Source organism: Diabrotica virgifera, chromosome 8 (genome assembly GCF_917563875.1).
Source record: "Diabrotica virgifera virgifera chromosome 8, PGI_DIABVI_V3a".
In the NCBI taxonomy this organism is placed as follows: Eukaryota; Metazoa; Arthropoda; class Insecta; order Coleoptera; family Chrysomelidae; genus Diabrotica; species Diabrotica virgifera.
The window spans coordinates 74298808-74315104 of record NC_065450.1 but is presented as its reverse complement, the minus strand read 5'-3'; the positions used below and the strand labels follow the sequence as shown (position 1 = coordinate 74315104).

The following is a 16297-nucleotide window of genomic DNA, read 5'->3' as shown; positions in this document are numbered from 1 at the left end:
ATACAATTTATAAAATTCGGTAAAAAAGCCATATTACAAAATGTGACATAAATTAAAACATATACAAACACATAAAATTCAGTCTCTGTAAAAAAAATAAATATTGTTAAAAATATCACATATAAATTATAATACATTAAGTTAATAAAAATCTCTATACAATGTATCTTAAAAGAAAAAAAATATTTATGCAAGTACCTCTCTAAAAGCCGTTTTAATTTAATTATCAGATTCTAACCAAAAAAAAAAACATTAATATTAACTGTAATGTTACTTAACATACACTGCTCCAAGAGATTAACGCACCATCTACAAAAACAAAAAAAAAGATTCATTGGTGTTTTAAAATGGATTGTACATATTAATTTTTGTATTGAATGTACCATATATTTGGAACGTTTTTATCAGGTTACTTGTATTGTTTTTGTTTCAACCGATTTCTAAAGAACCCAAATCAAAGGTGCTGTAAAAGTTGTTAATGTCTGTAATAGGCCTAGATCCCGCGTGCCCAAAAAGTTTATTAATAGCAAGCTGAAAATTTGTTAATAGCTTAACAGTGTCTAGTCGGACAAACTTTGATGTATGGGAACTCTGGAACAGGGGAAGTGTTAATTGTGGAACGTGATTTTAATAGTGGATGATTGTGAAAACTAGCAGGTTGTTTTTAAGTTTTTCCAAGCAAATACTATAATTGAATATAGAATCGAAATGTATCGTGTCTGCAAAAGCTGTATCATGAGTTTAGAAGTGGTAGATAATCGTGTATAGATGGACATGAAGAAGGATCGCCTACAATGGGCAGTACACAGGAAAATGTTACAATGGTCCACGATCATCTACGATGTTGAGACCATACATAGTATTGAGTGGATATATTGAGTATCACCACCGCACCGGTGAAAATATGTAACATGCAACTCTCAGCTAGAACGGTTATGCGGAAGAGAACTATAATTAACCTTCCGATGACCAACCTTTTTTTGTTACACGGATGACCAAGGGGGTAAAAAATTACCCCAGGTCAAAAATGACCTGGAATGAATGTTTTCAGCATTTAAATCTTCATCTAACAATACATCCTCGTTTTCTGATACTATTTCATCTTCTGTATCATCATAAAAATCGCTAGCAGTAACAATTTCCTGTAACTCAGTCTCTGTAAGATATTTGCGGGCCGTATCTTATATGTACACAAAATACTAAGAAACTAAAATAATATACGCCAGGAAATAATAATAGTGACTAACTGTAGCAGACAGGAATGTCATGATTCGTACATAACAGGCACCACAGTCTAAAAATAGATTTTGATAACGCGCAGTGTAAAACTACTTGGAATTCCACATAATAGACGGTATTTTACTAAACATCAACTTCAGAATATATTTTTTATTCGTAAAATATAGGGAATTTTTTTTATTTCAAAATATGAGGATATCTAGAATGATATTAAAGTCAAATAAAAAAAAATGAGTTAAAAATTGAAAATACTTTTGAATTTATTAAAGAAAAGCTTACGCTTGGTCATCCGAAGGTTAAAAGAGCTCATTGTGGGATTTCTTTCATGAGGATAATCCATCTAGCCACAAGTCTTGTCATTGCGACAGGTGTGATCGTTCAAGCAGCTTCGGAGTATTTGAGCATACGCCATATTATTCAGATTTGGCCGTCAGCGATTAAAGACTGTCTACAAAACTGCCAAAAAGGTATAGAGGGAACCAAAAAACCATAGAGACGACTGTTACTTTTGCTCTTGTGATGTCAAGGATTTACCGTCTGCTAAACGACTTGTACCTCATGGACCAGGAATCTCCATTCCTCCACCTTTTCTTCACAATATCCAACAGCAATCATCGGATGAAAGTTCAAACAAAAAACCGCTGAAGACGACAAATTTAATGCTGATATAGACTAACATCAACATACGTAGACTAAGAGCTGGAGCCGAAAAATCTTCGTCATAAGTAATATAGAGTTTGTCCTGTGAAATGCGTCCATTGTATATTGGTAATTATGATCCCTTGCAGGCTGACACCTCAGTGGATACAGGAAGTAGCAATAAGGAGTGAAAGTGGAAAAATAGTGCAGTCACTGAAGGTTTTCACCTCCGATTTCGTTGAACATCCATCGATTTGCATGAAAATTGATGAGTAGTTAGAGGATACCTCAAGAAACAAAAATTAAATGGTGCCAACTTGCTCTTTTACCCTGGGGGTGGATACCACCCCTTCTCGGTGGTGAAAATTATTTTATTAAAAATAACTCTACAAATCAATAGAGGGACAAATTATAAGCAAAATTTGCTATATGAAGTTATTAAAATAAATCATTACTTTTTGAGTTATTAAATATCAACGAGTTGATGAATAATTTTTAAGGTATTCGCAAAAAATCGTCCGAAAAGGTGTCATTTTTCAATGAATATGGCAAATTTTCATTCTCAAAAAGTATCGAGTGTTCAGAAAAAAATTATAGAACAGTTTTTGCTCATAATTAGGTTCTCTAGCCACTCCGTGGTTATTTTGACCAAAAAATTTTCGACCTCCAAGAAGAAGTGGGAACCACCCCCAAGATAATAGGGTAGATTTTAACTTAAGAGATAAAATTTCATTAAAATCTATACAGTAGGATATAATTCGGAGGTAATATCCTGTTTTTGTTCTCATTGACAGGCGATAAAAGAGGTACTTGTAACAAATATTTCAAAAAAAAATGTCTTGTATTACTGGACTATTTCCTTTAAGAAAAATGAATTGGGAGCGGGCACTGTACACAACCTAACTGTACATCACATGGTACTCGTTAATTGAATTTTTAGACAACTAAGAGATAAAAGAGTATTAATGCCCTGACATGTGTTTTCAACAACATAATCCATTTGACAAAGAATAATTGTACCTAATTACAATATTAAACTTAAAACTAATTATTTTCTTATAGGCGAGCAGCCATCTCCAAAAAGATGCATAAAAACAAATAACCCCCCTCCCCATTAAAAACTACTGGTCCAAAACAAACGTTATCCATTCTTTATATAATTTGAAACAAAAAACCTAAATATTTTTTCTTGTACGAATGGCAGATAATTTGTTATTAACTGTATTGCAAAATTAAACGAAACTTAAAAATTGTTCAATTTTGCACATGCACAATGCACCTACCTATATCTGTCCTGTACCTATACCTACCTATTATCTGTCACAAAATAAAAAACTGAAAAATTAAACTTTGAAAATTCAAAATTTCAATGCAGTTTCAGGATCGGACATACACGCGGCTCAATATAGACGAAAAACTAAAAAATCGAGCTTTAAAAATTTTGGTTTTTCGACAATTACTCAAAATTTCAACCTACGAATTGCGCCAATAACTGACCGTTTGTCGGAGGACTTTAGACGTGTCTAACGGTGTATACCTCCTATCTGGGAAAATACTAATTTTTAAGTTATATTAAAATAATTTTAATAATTCCACTTCCTCTGGGAAAACGATTTTTCAAGCTCACTAAATCCTATTATACCTTCAGTTATCGTATTTGATCTTAGATGCATCAGACACTACTTGTCAATACCTTTCTAACTCATGTTTAGTGATCAAAATCGGTTAAGGCGTATAGAAGTTATCGAGCTCCAAAAGTATAAACCATTTAACCATTATCGCCGAAATGGTCTAGTTGTGGTGGTTACGACGCTCAATATGATTGGGTTATCCGAGTTGATTATTTGTTAGCCATCCCATTTTTTTGAATAGAATCACGCCCAGGGCATACATGGCCTGTTGAGCAAAATAAATAGTAAATAATTCCGAATAGAAAACAAATCTAGTGTACAATCGATGCACACACAGAATTATATTGCAAAAAAAAGTATTGGGATGACTGGGATATGAAGTCGGATTGTCCGATCACAAATTTAGTGTCGTAACCACTAGATCATTTGGGCAATAATGCGACAAAGGCGACCATTTATAATGCTTAACGTGTAATTGAGAAATATTACATTCAAGGTCATACACTTAATTTATAAAAAAACTTTGAAAAACTCCTGATACAAGAATAAAAAACCGCTAAACGCCGTAAAAATGAGTGGCGCATACAATACCCCAGCTACAAAAGAGCTGGTATGAATATTAGGTGGCTCAAAAATGTATTTTCATTTTGATAGAAAATAAAATTATAGTTTTATTTTGAAAGATAAAATGGTTTCCATAATATTTGGTATATGGTTTCCATAAACTGTAAACTTTATCAAAGGTACTCTTTTGTGGAGCGTTTTACTTCAAATTTAGCAAATGTTATGGAAAAATCTTTCAAAATAAAATTAGAATTTTATTTTCCATCACAGTGAAAATACATTTTTGCACCACTCATATCAGCTCTTTTGTAGCTGGCATATTGGGTGCGCCACTCATTTTTACGGCTCTTAACGGTTTTTTATTCTTGTATTTGTTTACTATTGATACTGGCTATGAGCACGTGTGCTTGGTTGTATAATAATTTCCAGCCAATTATATCTGACAAAATGTAACTAACTTGTGTTATACAGGGCGTCCAGAAACTCTACCGACAAACGAAGACAGGAGATTCCTCAGATAATTTTATGACATTTTAACCCAATTCATCTAGTCCGAAAATGCTTCCTAAGGAACCGTTCAAGTATTACGTACAGGGCCGTAACTACCATTGGGGCAACCGGGGCAGTGCCCCGGGGCCCCCGGCCAAGGGGGCCCACATAGGCCTTCTTTTGGTTGGCCGTGCATAGATTTTAACGAGGAAAATAAAAATATGTAATTTAATAGCCGATATCAACGAAATATTTTCAAATGACACAATTTTAAAAAGACAGCAACATAAAGTCTTAATTTTTCACTGGGGAAATTAGTCTTTTCGACTAAAATGCAATTGGAATAGAACAGGGGCCCTGAGGCCTGAGCTAAGCTGGGACCCCCGAGAGCTTAACATAAAAATTTAAATTATTAGTTAAGAAATTAGTTATTTCGGCGTAACAAAACCTAAAATGCCATTGGAAGAGGGGACCGGGGCTAAGCTGGGGCCCCCGAGACCTTTCGTAAAGATATAAATTGTTGCTGAGGAAATTAGATATTTTGGCTAAATAAAAATTAAAATGCAACCGGAATAGGGGTCCCAGCCCAGCTACTTTGTCTTAGCCAATTTTCCCAGACAACATCTTGGTATGTGAAAGGAACCACATGGTACCACATTTTGAAAAGAAGGGTAAGGGTAAGATAGAATGAGCACATTAGGATCAGTCCCACCACTACACTGACCAGCTTCACTGACTGTGTTTGGCTCACATTGCAGTTGTTTAAGGCACCTTAATGTGCATTTACGTTTGCTTGGTAGTTCGCTTGGTTATTCGTTCGCTACAAAGTAAGACCATTTACATTGTAGCGTACGAACGCATTCGTTAATGATCCGTCCACAATATCAGATACAGATGAAGATGTATTCATTAGAGTTGCTAATTTTATAATTATTGCAAGACATGCTGAAAAAAAAAGAAAGAAGAGAGTGTGGTGTTCACACAGGAGGGAAAATGCGTTTTCAAAGGGTTAAATATCAAACATTTTTCCGGACCCCCTTTGCGCTGGTTGGTAGGGGGCCCCCAGATTACGTTTGCCCCGAGGCCCCCAACATCGTAGTTACGGCCCTGATTACGTAACGCAGGTTGGGGGTCAAAAATCTTCAAAAATTGCGTTACGCAATAGTTAAACTCCCATAAGAGTGCGTTACGTAGGGGGGGGGGGGGTAAAAATCTTCAAAAATCGCGTTACGTAATACTTGAATGCTCCCTAAGGGAGCTAGAGCTCTTTGAAGATGGCGTTTTGTAATTAGTTTTTCTTAAATACCTCAGAACGCTTCTATTTAGAAAAACGAAAATTGGTACTTATATTGATCTTTCAGAGGTAAATCGATTCCATCCATTGCGAATTTCTAATAGCGGTCATAGGCGCCCGTTTTGGGTAGAGCAGCGGTTATTTTTTGGCATAACTTTTTTGTCTTCAACTTTTAAGTATTTTTGATACTAGATTATTAAATTGTGAGATATTGTAATACTAAAAGGTTGTCTTGATTTAAGTCGGTAGAACACACCGTTTTCTAGAAAAAAAGATTTCAAAATTTTTCGTTTTCTAAATTTGAAAAAAAAAATTAAAATTAAAAAAACTGTCAAAAATGAATAACCATTTTCAATTTCGTTGCAAATCGAAAACACAGCCGAACCATATTCTAGTCCAATCAGAGAGTGCTGCAAGCACCCCTACCGGTTTCGAAACTTATTAGTCTCTCATCAGGAGGCACATATGCTGCTCTCCCCGATCCAACCAAAACAAACCCCAGCGTGCAGTCCCGGATTGCAACGAACGAAATGGCATAGATGCCCTAGCGGCAACTGCTACCAAAAAGACTAAGTTTTCACTCTAATGGCATATAGAACAACATAATGCTATTCTACATCCCACCAGAATGAAAACAATGGGAACCTTCTCTGGTTACACTTCCGAGGCTTCTACAATTTGCAAGCCATACGGATGCTGAGACTAAGGAAGATGAGGGAATTCTACAATTTACAATTCACGTCCCATCTGCTCAGCGCGGTAAAGTTCCAACGAGAATGGTTCCCTTCATACTCCACACAGAGTAAATGTAACATTTATATGTTTCATCATCCGTATTCAGCATCCGTATGGCTTGCAAATTATAGAAGCCTCGGAGGTGTAACCAGAGAAGGTTCCCATTGTTTTCATTCTGGTGGGATGTAGAATAGCATTATGTTGTTCTATATGCCATTAGAGTGAAAACTTAGTCTTTTTTTAAAAAAACTGTATTTTACCAACTTAAAGCAAGAATAACTTTTAGTACTAGAATACCTCATCATTTAATATTCTAGAGTCAAAAATGCTTAAAAATTAAGGACAAAAAATTATGCGATAAAATAACCGTTGACCTACCCAAAACGGACGCATATGACCGGTACTACAAATTCGCAATTAATGAAATGGATTGATCTCTGGAATATAAATAAAAGTACCAGTTTTCGTTTCTATAAATGGTTTTTTTGTGAAATTTTTTTAGGAAATTCAAAAAACGAAAAATTTCCAAATCGATTTTTCTAGAAAACGGTGTGTCCTACCGACTTAAGGCGGGGTATAGTATTTTTGATTATTTTTTTGGATTTTTGAAGATATTCTTCTTTAGCGGCGATTCGATTGAGGGTAAAATTGTACATAAATCTGCGCGCCTGCGCACACAGACAGCATGTAGTTCATTGCTAATCTTTCAAGATAGGTATGTATGTATCTGTAACCGTGCAAATAAGTCATTAAAAGAATATATTAGTGTTTTTAGTAAATGTATTATTTATTATAATTCTTTTCTTGTGTTTTTGGATTTGTGTATCTCTGTAGTAAAATAATAAAATATTATGTAGGCATAACATTTTTACACTATTTGTCGCCGTGTTGTGTAATTATATCCGAAACTTACACGTCAATTACAAGGACCTCGCTGGAGTAGTTGGTAGGGCGTTAGCTCAGAGATTGGAAGGACGCGAGTTCGAATCCTGGGCGATTCATATTTTTTTTTTATTTTTGGTTGTTTTTATAAAAATTTTTGAAAGTGGTAGATAAGACAGTTAGTTTAATTTTTAAATAAAATACAAATAACCTGTTAAGTATATTTATATCTTCTTACGTGCGTACAAAGTACACACACATTGTTTTTTTATATTGGCTTATTTGATTGTAAATATTTTCAAGAGTATACCATTAAAATTTCAAGTTAATCCGAGCAAAATTGACGGAGATATGGATATATACAAAAATTTTCTTAGTATTATTTTAAACGCGTTTTCTGAAAAACATGTTTTTTTGAGGCGGTGTACATCATAACTCAAAAAGTAATGCACCGATCTTTCTGAAATTTTGCACACTTCTTTTTTAGATATTTTACTAGGTAGTGACGTCGAGTTTTTGCTTATTTTAATAGTTTTTTTTGTTTATATTACCATTTTTCTCTTTACCGAACACACTTTTTTTTGTTTTTTTCGATTTTTTCACTTTAAAGTTATACCATGAATTTAAAAATCAATATAATCATAAAAACTCGACGTCACTACCTCAAAAAACTCTTAAACTAAAATAATTTTTTTGGTTGTTTCAAATGATTCTGTCCGAAGATATGGTGTACACCGCAAATCATCTTTTTTTGGATCATCTACTTAAAAATGATGCCACTGCCTCATTTTTTAATATTTTTCAATAAAAATTTAACTGAATAATCTTCAAGTGTTGTTCTTTAAGATATCCTTTTACCCATTTAATTTAACCCTACCACTTTCAAGGGAAAACGTTTTAAAATTATGCAAAAATGCAGAATTAACTATACCCCCCCCTTTTAGTACTAGAATACCTCACAATTTAATAATCCAGTGTCAAAAATCGTTAAAAGTTAAAGACATAAAAGTTATGCGATACAATAACCGTTGCCCTACCCAAAACGGACGCCTATGACCGGTACTATAAATTCGTAATAAATGGAATCGATTTATCTTTGGAAGATAAATATGCATACCAATTTTCGTTTTTCTAAATAGAAACGTACTGGGAGTATTTAAGAAAAACGAATTACAAGACGCCATCTTCAAAGAGCTCTAGCTCCCTTAGGAAGCATTTTCGGACTAGATGAATTGGGTTAAAATGTCTTAAATTATCTGAGGAATCTCCTGTCTTCGTTTGTCGGTAGAGTTTCTGGACACCCTGTATAACGAATGACAAAAAGTGTTTATTTTTGCCAAATATACCTAAATAGAAATTTTTTCCAATTTTTTAATTTTCTTTTATTTTGCAATAAACTGTTACAACGAATTATCTTCCATTCGTAAAAGAAAAAAATATTTAGGTTTTAAATAATGTAAAGAATCGGTTACACTTGGTTTTTTGGATAAGTAGTTTGGGGGAGGGGAATACTTAGTTTTTTATGCATCTTTTTGGGGGTTCCCCACTCACCTATTATTTTAAGAAGGTTAAAAACACATCTCATAATTTAGATCGTAACAACAATTTTGTTCATAGTACAAATACTGATTATTTAATATCCAAATATTCTGAAAGACATTTAGTACGGACAACTATGAATGAAAAAAATTAGTGGGAACGGTCTAGTGCTCGAGTTGGGAGATAACGAGACTGAAAATCATTTATCCTCCAACTGTTTCTTATGAAGCAGTAGACATATCTACAAAAATAAAAGGCTAAAGGCCGCCAAGGGGGGTCGAAAATTTTTTAGCGGTTTTAATCCAAAAAGGTTCTATGCCCGGAGCTCGAAGAGGCAATAAATACTCGAAAAACGATTGCGCGCGGATGCGCTGTTGCCAAGTCTACGGAATAAAATTAAATTTTGTTCTTTCTTGTATTGATAAATAAAATACAGTTGCTTATGATTTATACACTTCTCCAACAAATCAACGCACCACCTTAATGGGTCATTTTTGATGTCTCAAATTTCCAAAATCCGTTGTCCGATTTAAGGGATTTTTTTAACATGTAGCCTTATTCTTTAACAATATCGCTGTAATAATATTGTTGCTAGACAGGTAAATTGTCATTATACCGGGTGTACCAATCAAACTGTGATTTTTTCTCAAATAAAAAAGTTAGGTACTTTAACAAGTAGCCCTGTTTTTCATCAATACAGGGTGTTTTTGAATAAGTATGGCAAACTTTAAGGGGTAATTCGGCATGAAAAATAATGACAGTTTGCTTTATAAATGTATGTCCGCAAATGCTTCGTTTCCGAGATAGGGGTAGGGGATTTTTCTTACAAACTGACGATTTATTTATTGCTCTAATACCGGTTAACATATACAAATAAAATTTGGTGGGTTTTAATGGGTAGTTATTGAGCATTTTTGATATACAATTAGGAATTCAATATTCACCATTGGCGCGCAAACGGGTAATATGATCCTTATGTGCGCCAATGGTGAACATAAAATTCTTAATTGTATGTCAAAAAATGCATAATAACTACCTCTTAAAAACCACCAAATTTCATTTGCATATCTCACCCGGTTTTAGAGCAATAAATAAATCGTCAGTTTGTAACAAAAATTTCAACACCCCCTATATTGGAAACAAAGCATTTGCAGACATACAATTATAAAGCAAACTGTCATTATTTTTTCATGCAGAATTACCCCTTAAAGTTTGCTATACTTATTTAAAAACACCCTGTATTGATGAAAAACAAGGCTAGTTGTTAATGTACCTAACTTTTTTATGTCTAACAACTTACCTGTCTAACAACAATATTATTACAGCGATATTGTTAAAGAATAAGGCTATAACATATTTAAAAAGTAACTTAAATCGGATAACAGGTTTAGGAAATTCGAGACATCAAAAATGACCCAATTTGTAGGAAGCCCGTTTTATCTGACGCGCAGTGTATATGAAATGAAACTCGAAGTCAGAGTGCAAAATTCTTTATCAATTAAAATGTAGTTTCGACAATTTTTTCATCAGTCCAAAAAGATATTTGAAACTAAGTATATTCAGACTACTGGCGGATCACCCCCTCCAAATTTATATTCTTGTCAAAACTCAGAGACATTGCTATTCTTGACGAACTGTAATTTAGTTCGAGTATAACTAATCGCATGTCTTGTAATTATTGTCCTAAATAAATGTACGATAATAAATGTTCATTAAATAATACTCAGTCAGTAATGATCAATATTTGTCATTTTGTCAAGGACCGAAGTCTACTTTGTTTGTAATTTCATTTCATATATGTCATATTCAACCGTACTTTATTTATTAATACAAGAAAGAACAAATCGGTACTCACCGGACGAACCACAGACGTTCGGATACAATTAGCGTCTCTTTGCAAAGACAATGACGTCGACTTTGCAAAGTAACAAGATACTTAATCAACACACACACTACACATTACACCTGAGTTAGTGATAAGTTATACAATTACGTGGCTAAAGGTTCTAGTTCTAAACCAAGGCCAGAATCAGAGAAGAAAAAAAAGAAAGAACAAAATTTAATTTGAATTTGTAAATTTGGCAACAGCGCATTCCCGCGCAATCAACTTTCAGGCATTTATTGTCTCTTTGAGCTCGAGGCATGGAATCTTTTTGGGTTAAACCCGCCATAAAATTTTCGACCCCCTTGGCGGACTTTAGCCAAATAATAGTATCTTTATTACCCTTTGCAGAAATGTTAGGGAGTGGTGGAACCAAGCATATCAAGGCATTGATATGTCTGAGTTTTGCTGTTTTGTCATTGATAAGTTTATAAGTTCATGCACTTACGGTAAAATATTGCAAAACCTCCAGATTTTCAAGAACCGCTTAGATTGACATGCAATTTGGCATACACATAGCTAACATGTTGGAGAAAAAAGTGATAGTGTGCTGATGTGTGGAATGCCCAATCAGAGCAAACGTATCCGCTGTCCTGCGCGTAGCACCAAAAATTAATGTTTATTTAAAAAAATTCCTGACGTCGTGGTAGTTAACCGATTTTAATTTTGCAAATTGCAAATGAAAGGTACAGTATTCTTCTATATGTAAAAAAAGATCAACTTCCTGTCTGCTTTATTTTCAGTCCTGCCACATTTTGAAAAAATGAATTTTTTTTTGTAAAAGCTGGATTGCAAAATTTATTTTGCAAAATCTATTTAACTGATCTTAATGAAATTTACAGTATTGTTTTACTCTATCATAAAGTTTTCTGGGTGAAATATGAAGGTCCTAAATGTAGCATAAATGGTTGAAAAACGTAAACTGCAAATACTTGTTTTTTATGTTTTTTTCTCAATTATTGCTATTTTGCAATTACGCAACTTTTATGTCAATGCAACTTTTCTCGAAAATGAATACTTTTAAAGTTATAATCAAAAAAGCGAAGAAAACGTCAAATTTTTCCTTAATTTTTTGAGATTTTGATTATTTAAACAATGTTGCGGACCTTTTGAAATTATATCGAAATTTTTGTTTTGAAAGTTTGAGTTCTTAAAAATTTCGACATAATTTCAAAATTAAAGTCATTGAATTGTCTGCGCAAAAAATGAAAGCTCCATTAAAGCTCTTTTCAAATGTGCAAACGGGTTTTGAAAATTTCAATATACAGGATGTTGTTTCAAGGTGACAATGGATTTATAATTTTGTTTAATCCGGACCTGAATTTTTTTGTTAATAGTAGTTATGGGTTTGGGTTCTAAATGTGACATATGTGTACCAAATATCAAAAAAATATACAAGGTGGTTCTAAAGTTATGGGTCCAGAAAAAATGGGCAAAATCGATAAAACACCCTGTAACTCGGTTATGAAGCCGGTGGAGCAATAAATTTATTATGTCTAGTACCGCCTCATTTACCTCTATTCACCATTCAAGTATTTTCGTTTCCCAATGAAACACCCTGTATACTCTTCATCTTGATTGCGGCCCGCAAGCTGTGGCAATAGCTACTATGTGGCCTAGGATAGAAAAAGGTTGAGTATCGCTGACCTAGAATGTGTCTTTCCATTGTAAATAAACACAACTGTGTTTATTTACAATAAGTTGTTTTGTCTTTCATAGTTTTTAGTTTTTCACTCTTCAAAACTTTTTTTTTATTGGTCTCTTTTCAACATGTTCATATTAATGAATATTCTAGATTCAACTGTGTAAATATTTCTGTGGAATCTCATATGAATAATGTCACAGTGAAACACATATCTCTGTACATGAGAAAGAAATTTCTATTAATAACATAAGACAATCTGATTGTTTACCCTTAGAAATTAGCACTGAATAAATATTAAAAAAACATATCAATGACAAAACTTTTGGTTCCCGACTCAGTAACATTTCATGCTAACCCTTCGCTGTCATCTGTCAACACGCAACACCATTTTCTATAAATCTCAGATCATTCAAACCAGAAAAAAGGCCATCATCTGTCAACAACACATCCAACCACATTAGATCATTTAAACCGGAAACAACTCAACTTAATCTATTTTTACCCGGCGCTGAGATTCAAAGGCTTACTCTCCCCTTCACTAACCCTCTTTGTAGCACCGACGGTCAGATCCGTAGGAACATCAGAAATAAACGAAGAGGTAGGCGACTTCTTAGTAAAACTTAAGTCTAAGGTACCACTAGAATAATTCAACTTAGGTATTTTAGGCGGTTTTTCCCCGTAGTCCTTTTTTCTACCCATACTAAGACTAAACTCGTTCAAATGCTTATTTATACTACTCAAATCGGGCATCAGAAACTCAGGTTTCGTCACAGTAGCCTTTCCCAACGACGATATGTAATCAGTCATCGAGAATTCCTTAGGGACTTTTGGCATTGTGAATTCGTGTTGGTTGTAATCCTTCTTGGACTTCGTATGATAATAATTATCTGCATGATTCCTCTTTGGAAGTTTCATCTCAGAAGGTATCTTCAAGGAAGAAGTAGAAGGAAGTGGAGACCCCAAGGCTGCACTTGGAAGCGACTTATCTGATCTATTGAGTCTTGATGGTGGGGGCACAGGAGGAGGAGGTAGATGAGCGCTGGACGTAAATGGCTTAAACATATCTTGCATTTTGAAGTAGTTCGACTGCAAAAACATATTGTTGGCAGCAAGGGTACTATGCGCCATGGGGTCTGGTAAGCCTAAAAGACTTGTAGCGCTGGGAAATTTACCAGAATTGTAAAGTATACTGGAGATATCCGTAGGTAACATGTAACTCGATGCCATACTAGCTGGAGGGGTAAAGGTGTGGAAGAACTGGCTAGGTTTCGACACTGTTGGTATACTAATCAAAGGTTCTTTCTCTTCCACAGGCAAACCTAGGATCTCCTTGATAAACTTCCACAAAGCTGTCTCTGACTCTTCTCTGGGGAACTTTGACATTAGGGTAGTCCTTAACTTATCTATATAACAGGTGGTTCCCATGTAACTATCTGCGAAATTAATGTAATCAGTCTCTTTCTTATAATATTCGATGCACTTTTTCATTTCGTCTTTTATGTGGGGGGACACAACGGAGTCTTGTGTTACACTGTAGGACATCAGCATGGGTCGTCCGTATTCGTTCGGCTTCGATTCCGGTGGAGGTATAACCCAATAGGCTATGATGCTAGACTCTAGAGATGGGGTATCGTAGTTATACGGGGCTGCAAAATAAAAAGGTGAATTATAGATTCAATTTATTAAGTAAAACAATTTATGATCATATTTATCAAACAGGTATTTTACCAAAAGAATGGTTAGTGTCCACATTCGTAATTATTCCTGAGAAGCAAAATGCAAAATAATGCTCAGAACACCTTACAGTTGCATTAATGAGCCATGCTTTGAAAGTATTTCTACGAGTAATCCACAACAGAATTTACATAAAGCTGGATGATGAAATATGTGATAACCAATTAGGCTTTAGAAACGGCACAGAAACCAGGGAAGCATTATTCGGTATAAATTTGCTCATGCAAAACAACTAGACATGAACCAAGACATATACACGTGCTTTACTGATTCTGAAAACGCATTTGACAAGGTCCAGCACGATAAACTAATTAATATCAAACATCAGATTAATTTAAAACTTCTACTGGAACCAGAACATCAAAATAAGAATTGGATGTCAAATGTCGAAAAAAATAGAAATTCTTCAGGTTGTAAGACAGGTCTGTATATTGTCACCACTGCTGTTTAATGTATACGTATAGCGAAGCTCTCTTCCAAGAAGCTTTATACGCCAGTCAATGGGAGCAAGAATAAGATATTACCTCCGAATTCTATCCTACTGCATGGATTTTAATGAAATTTTGGGAATAGCCCCTACTTATCTCCTAATTCAAAGTCTACCCTATGCCGATGTGTGCTTTTATCGCGGGGGTGGTTGCCACCCCTTCTTAGGGATGGAAAATTTTTTGGTTAAAAATTACCACGGAATTCGCTAGAGAACCTAATTCTAAGCAAAAACTGTTCTATAATTTTTTTGAAAACTCGTTACTTTTTGAGATATTCGTGGTTGAAAATTGGCCATTTTCATTGAAACATAATACCTTTTCGAACGGTTTTTTGCGAATACCTTAAAAACTATGCATCAACTAAAAAAACTATATTAAACATTTTTATAGGTTATAAAAAAATAAAGAGACACTTGCCTCCATAAATCTTCTAGTTATAATACAAAAAGAGATATGGTAGGTGAAACTAGTTTGTTTTTTGGTACATTCTCAAATTGGTGTATTCAACTTGAAATAACAGAGAAACGGTCGATTTTAGGTGTATAAGGCTACTAATAATTTTTGTAGTGCTTGAAAAGACCTTTAAAATGAGCTATATTAAAGGTCCATTACATTAAAACTAAGCGAGATATGCTGCAAACAAAATTGATAACTAATGTATTTTAAGAAAAAATGAGAAGTAATTTTAACCCCCCTCCACCAAAATGTAAATGCATCGTTTCCCTTCCATAATACCTTTTATTATAGTGTTATTTCTATGTTCAAAAAGTTGGACGGGTTTAAAATGCATGGTTTTTGAAAAAAAAAAGATCAAATTATAGATAGCATTTTTAAATTTTCTTAAAAATCTTCCTTTTTCTCCATGTAACTTGAAAATGATAAGAGATACAGTAATAAAAAATAAAAAGGAAATTTTTATCTGAAAAAGCCCTACATTTTTGGGTGGTATCTTTTTTCGTATCTCTTATCTTTTTCGAATTACATGGAGGAAATGGAAGATTTTTAAGAAAATTTAAAAATGCGCTCTATAATTTGATCTTATTTTTTTCAAAAACCTTTCATTTTAATCCAGTCCAACTTTTTGAACATAGAAATAAGGCTATAATAAAAAGTATTGTAGAAGGAAAACGATGTATTTAAATTCTGATGGATGAGGGGTTAAACATACTTCTCATTTCTTCTTAAAATACATTAGTCATCAACTTTTTTGCAGAATATCTCGCTTAGTTTGAATGTAATCGACATTTAGTATTGCTCATTTTAAAGGTCTTTTCAAGCACTACAAAAGTTATTAGTATCATTATACACCTAAAATCGATAGTTTCTCTGTTATTTCAAGTTGAATACACCGATTTGAGCATACAGCAAAAAAAACAAACTCTTCTTACCTACCATATCCCTCTTTGTATTTTAACTAGAAGATTTATGTAGGAATGAATCTCTTTGTTTTTTTATAACTTACAGAAGTATTTTATATAGTTTTTTTGTTAGATGCATAGGTCTTAAGCTATTCGCAAAAATCCGTCCGAAAATGTG

The 16297-nt window shown here is 33.9% G+C and overlaps 1 protein-coding gene across 3 annotated transcripts in view; it reads right to left on the bottom strand.

The window, feature by feature from the left end:
- LOC114334471 (MPN domain-containing protein CG4751-like) overlaps positions 1-16297 on the bottom strand; it is a 42304-nt gene continuing 26007 nt past the window's right edge. For all 3 annotated transcript variants that reach the window (XM_050658380.1, XM_050658381.1, XM_050658382.1), the window contains one exon: positions 1-14185. In XM_050658380.1, coding sequence (XP_050514337.1) covers positions 13038-14185 — 1148 coding nt within the window. In that variant the 3' untranslated portion in view covers positions 1-13037. The remainder of the gene's footprint in view (positions 14186-16297) is intronic.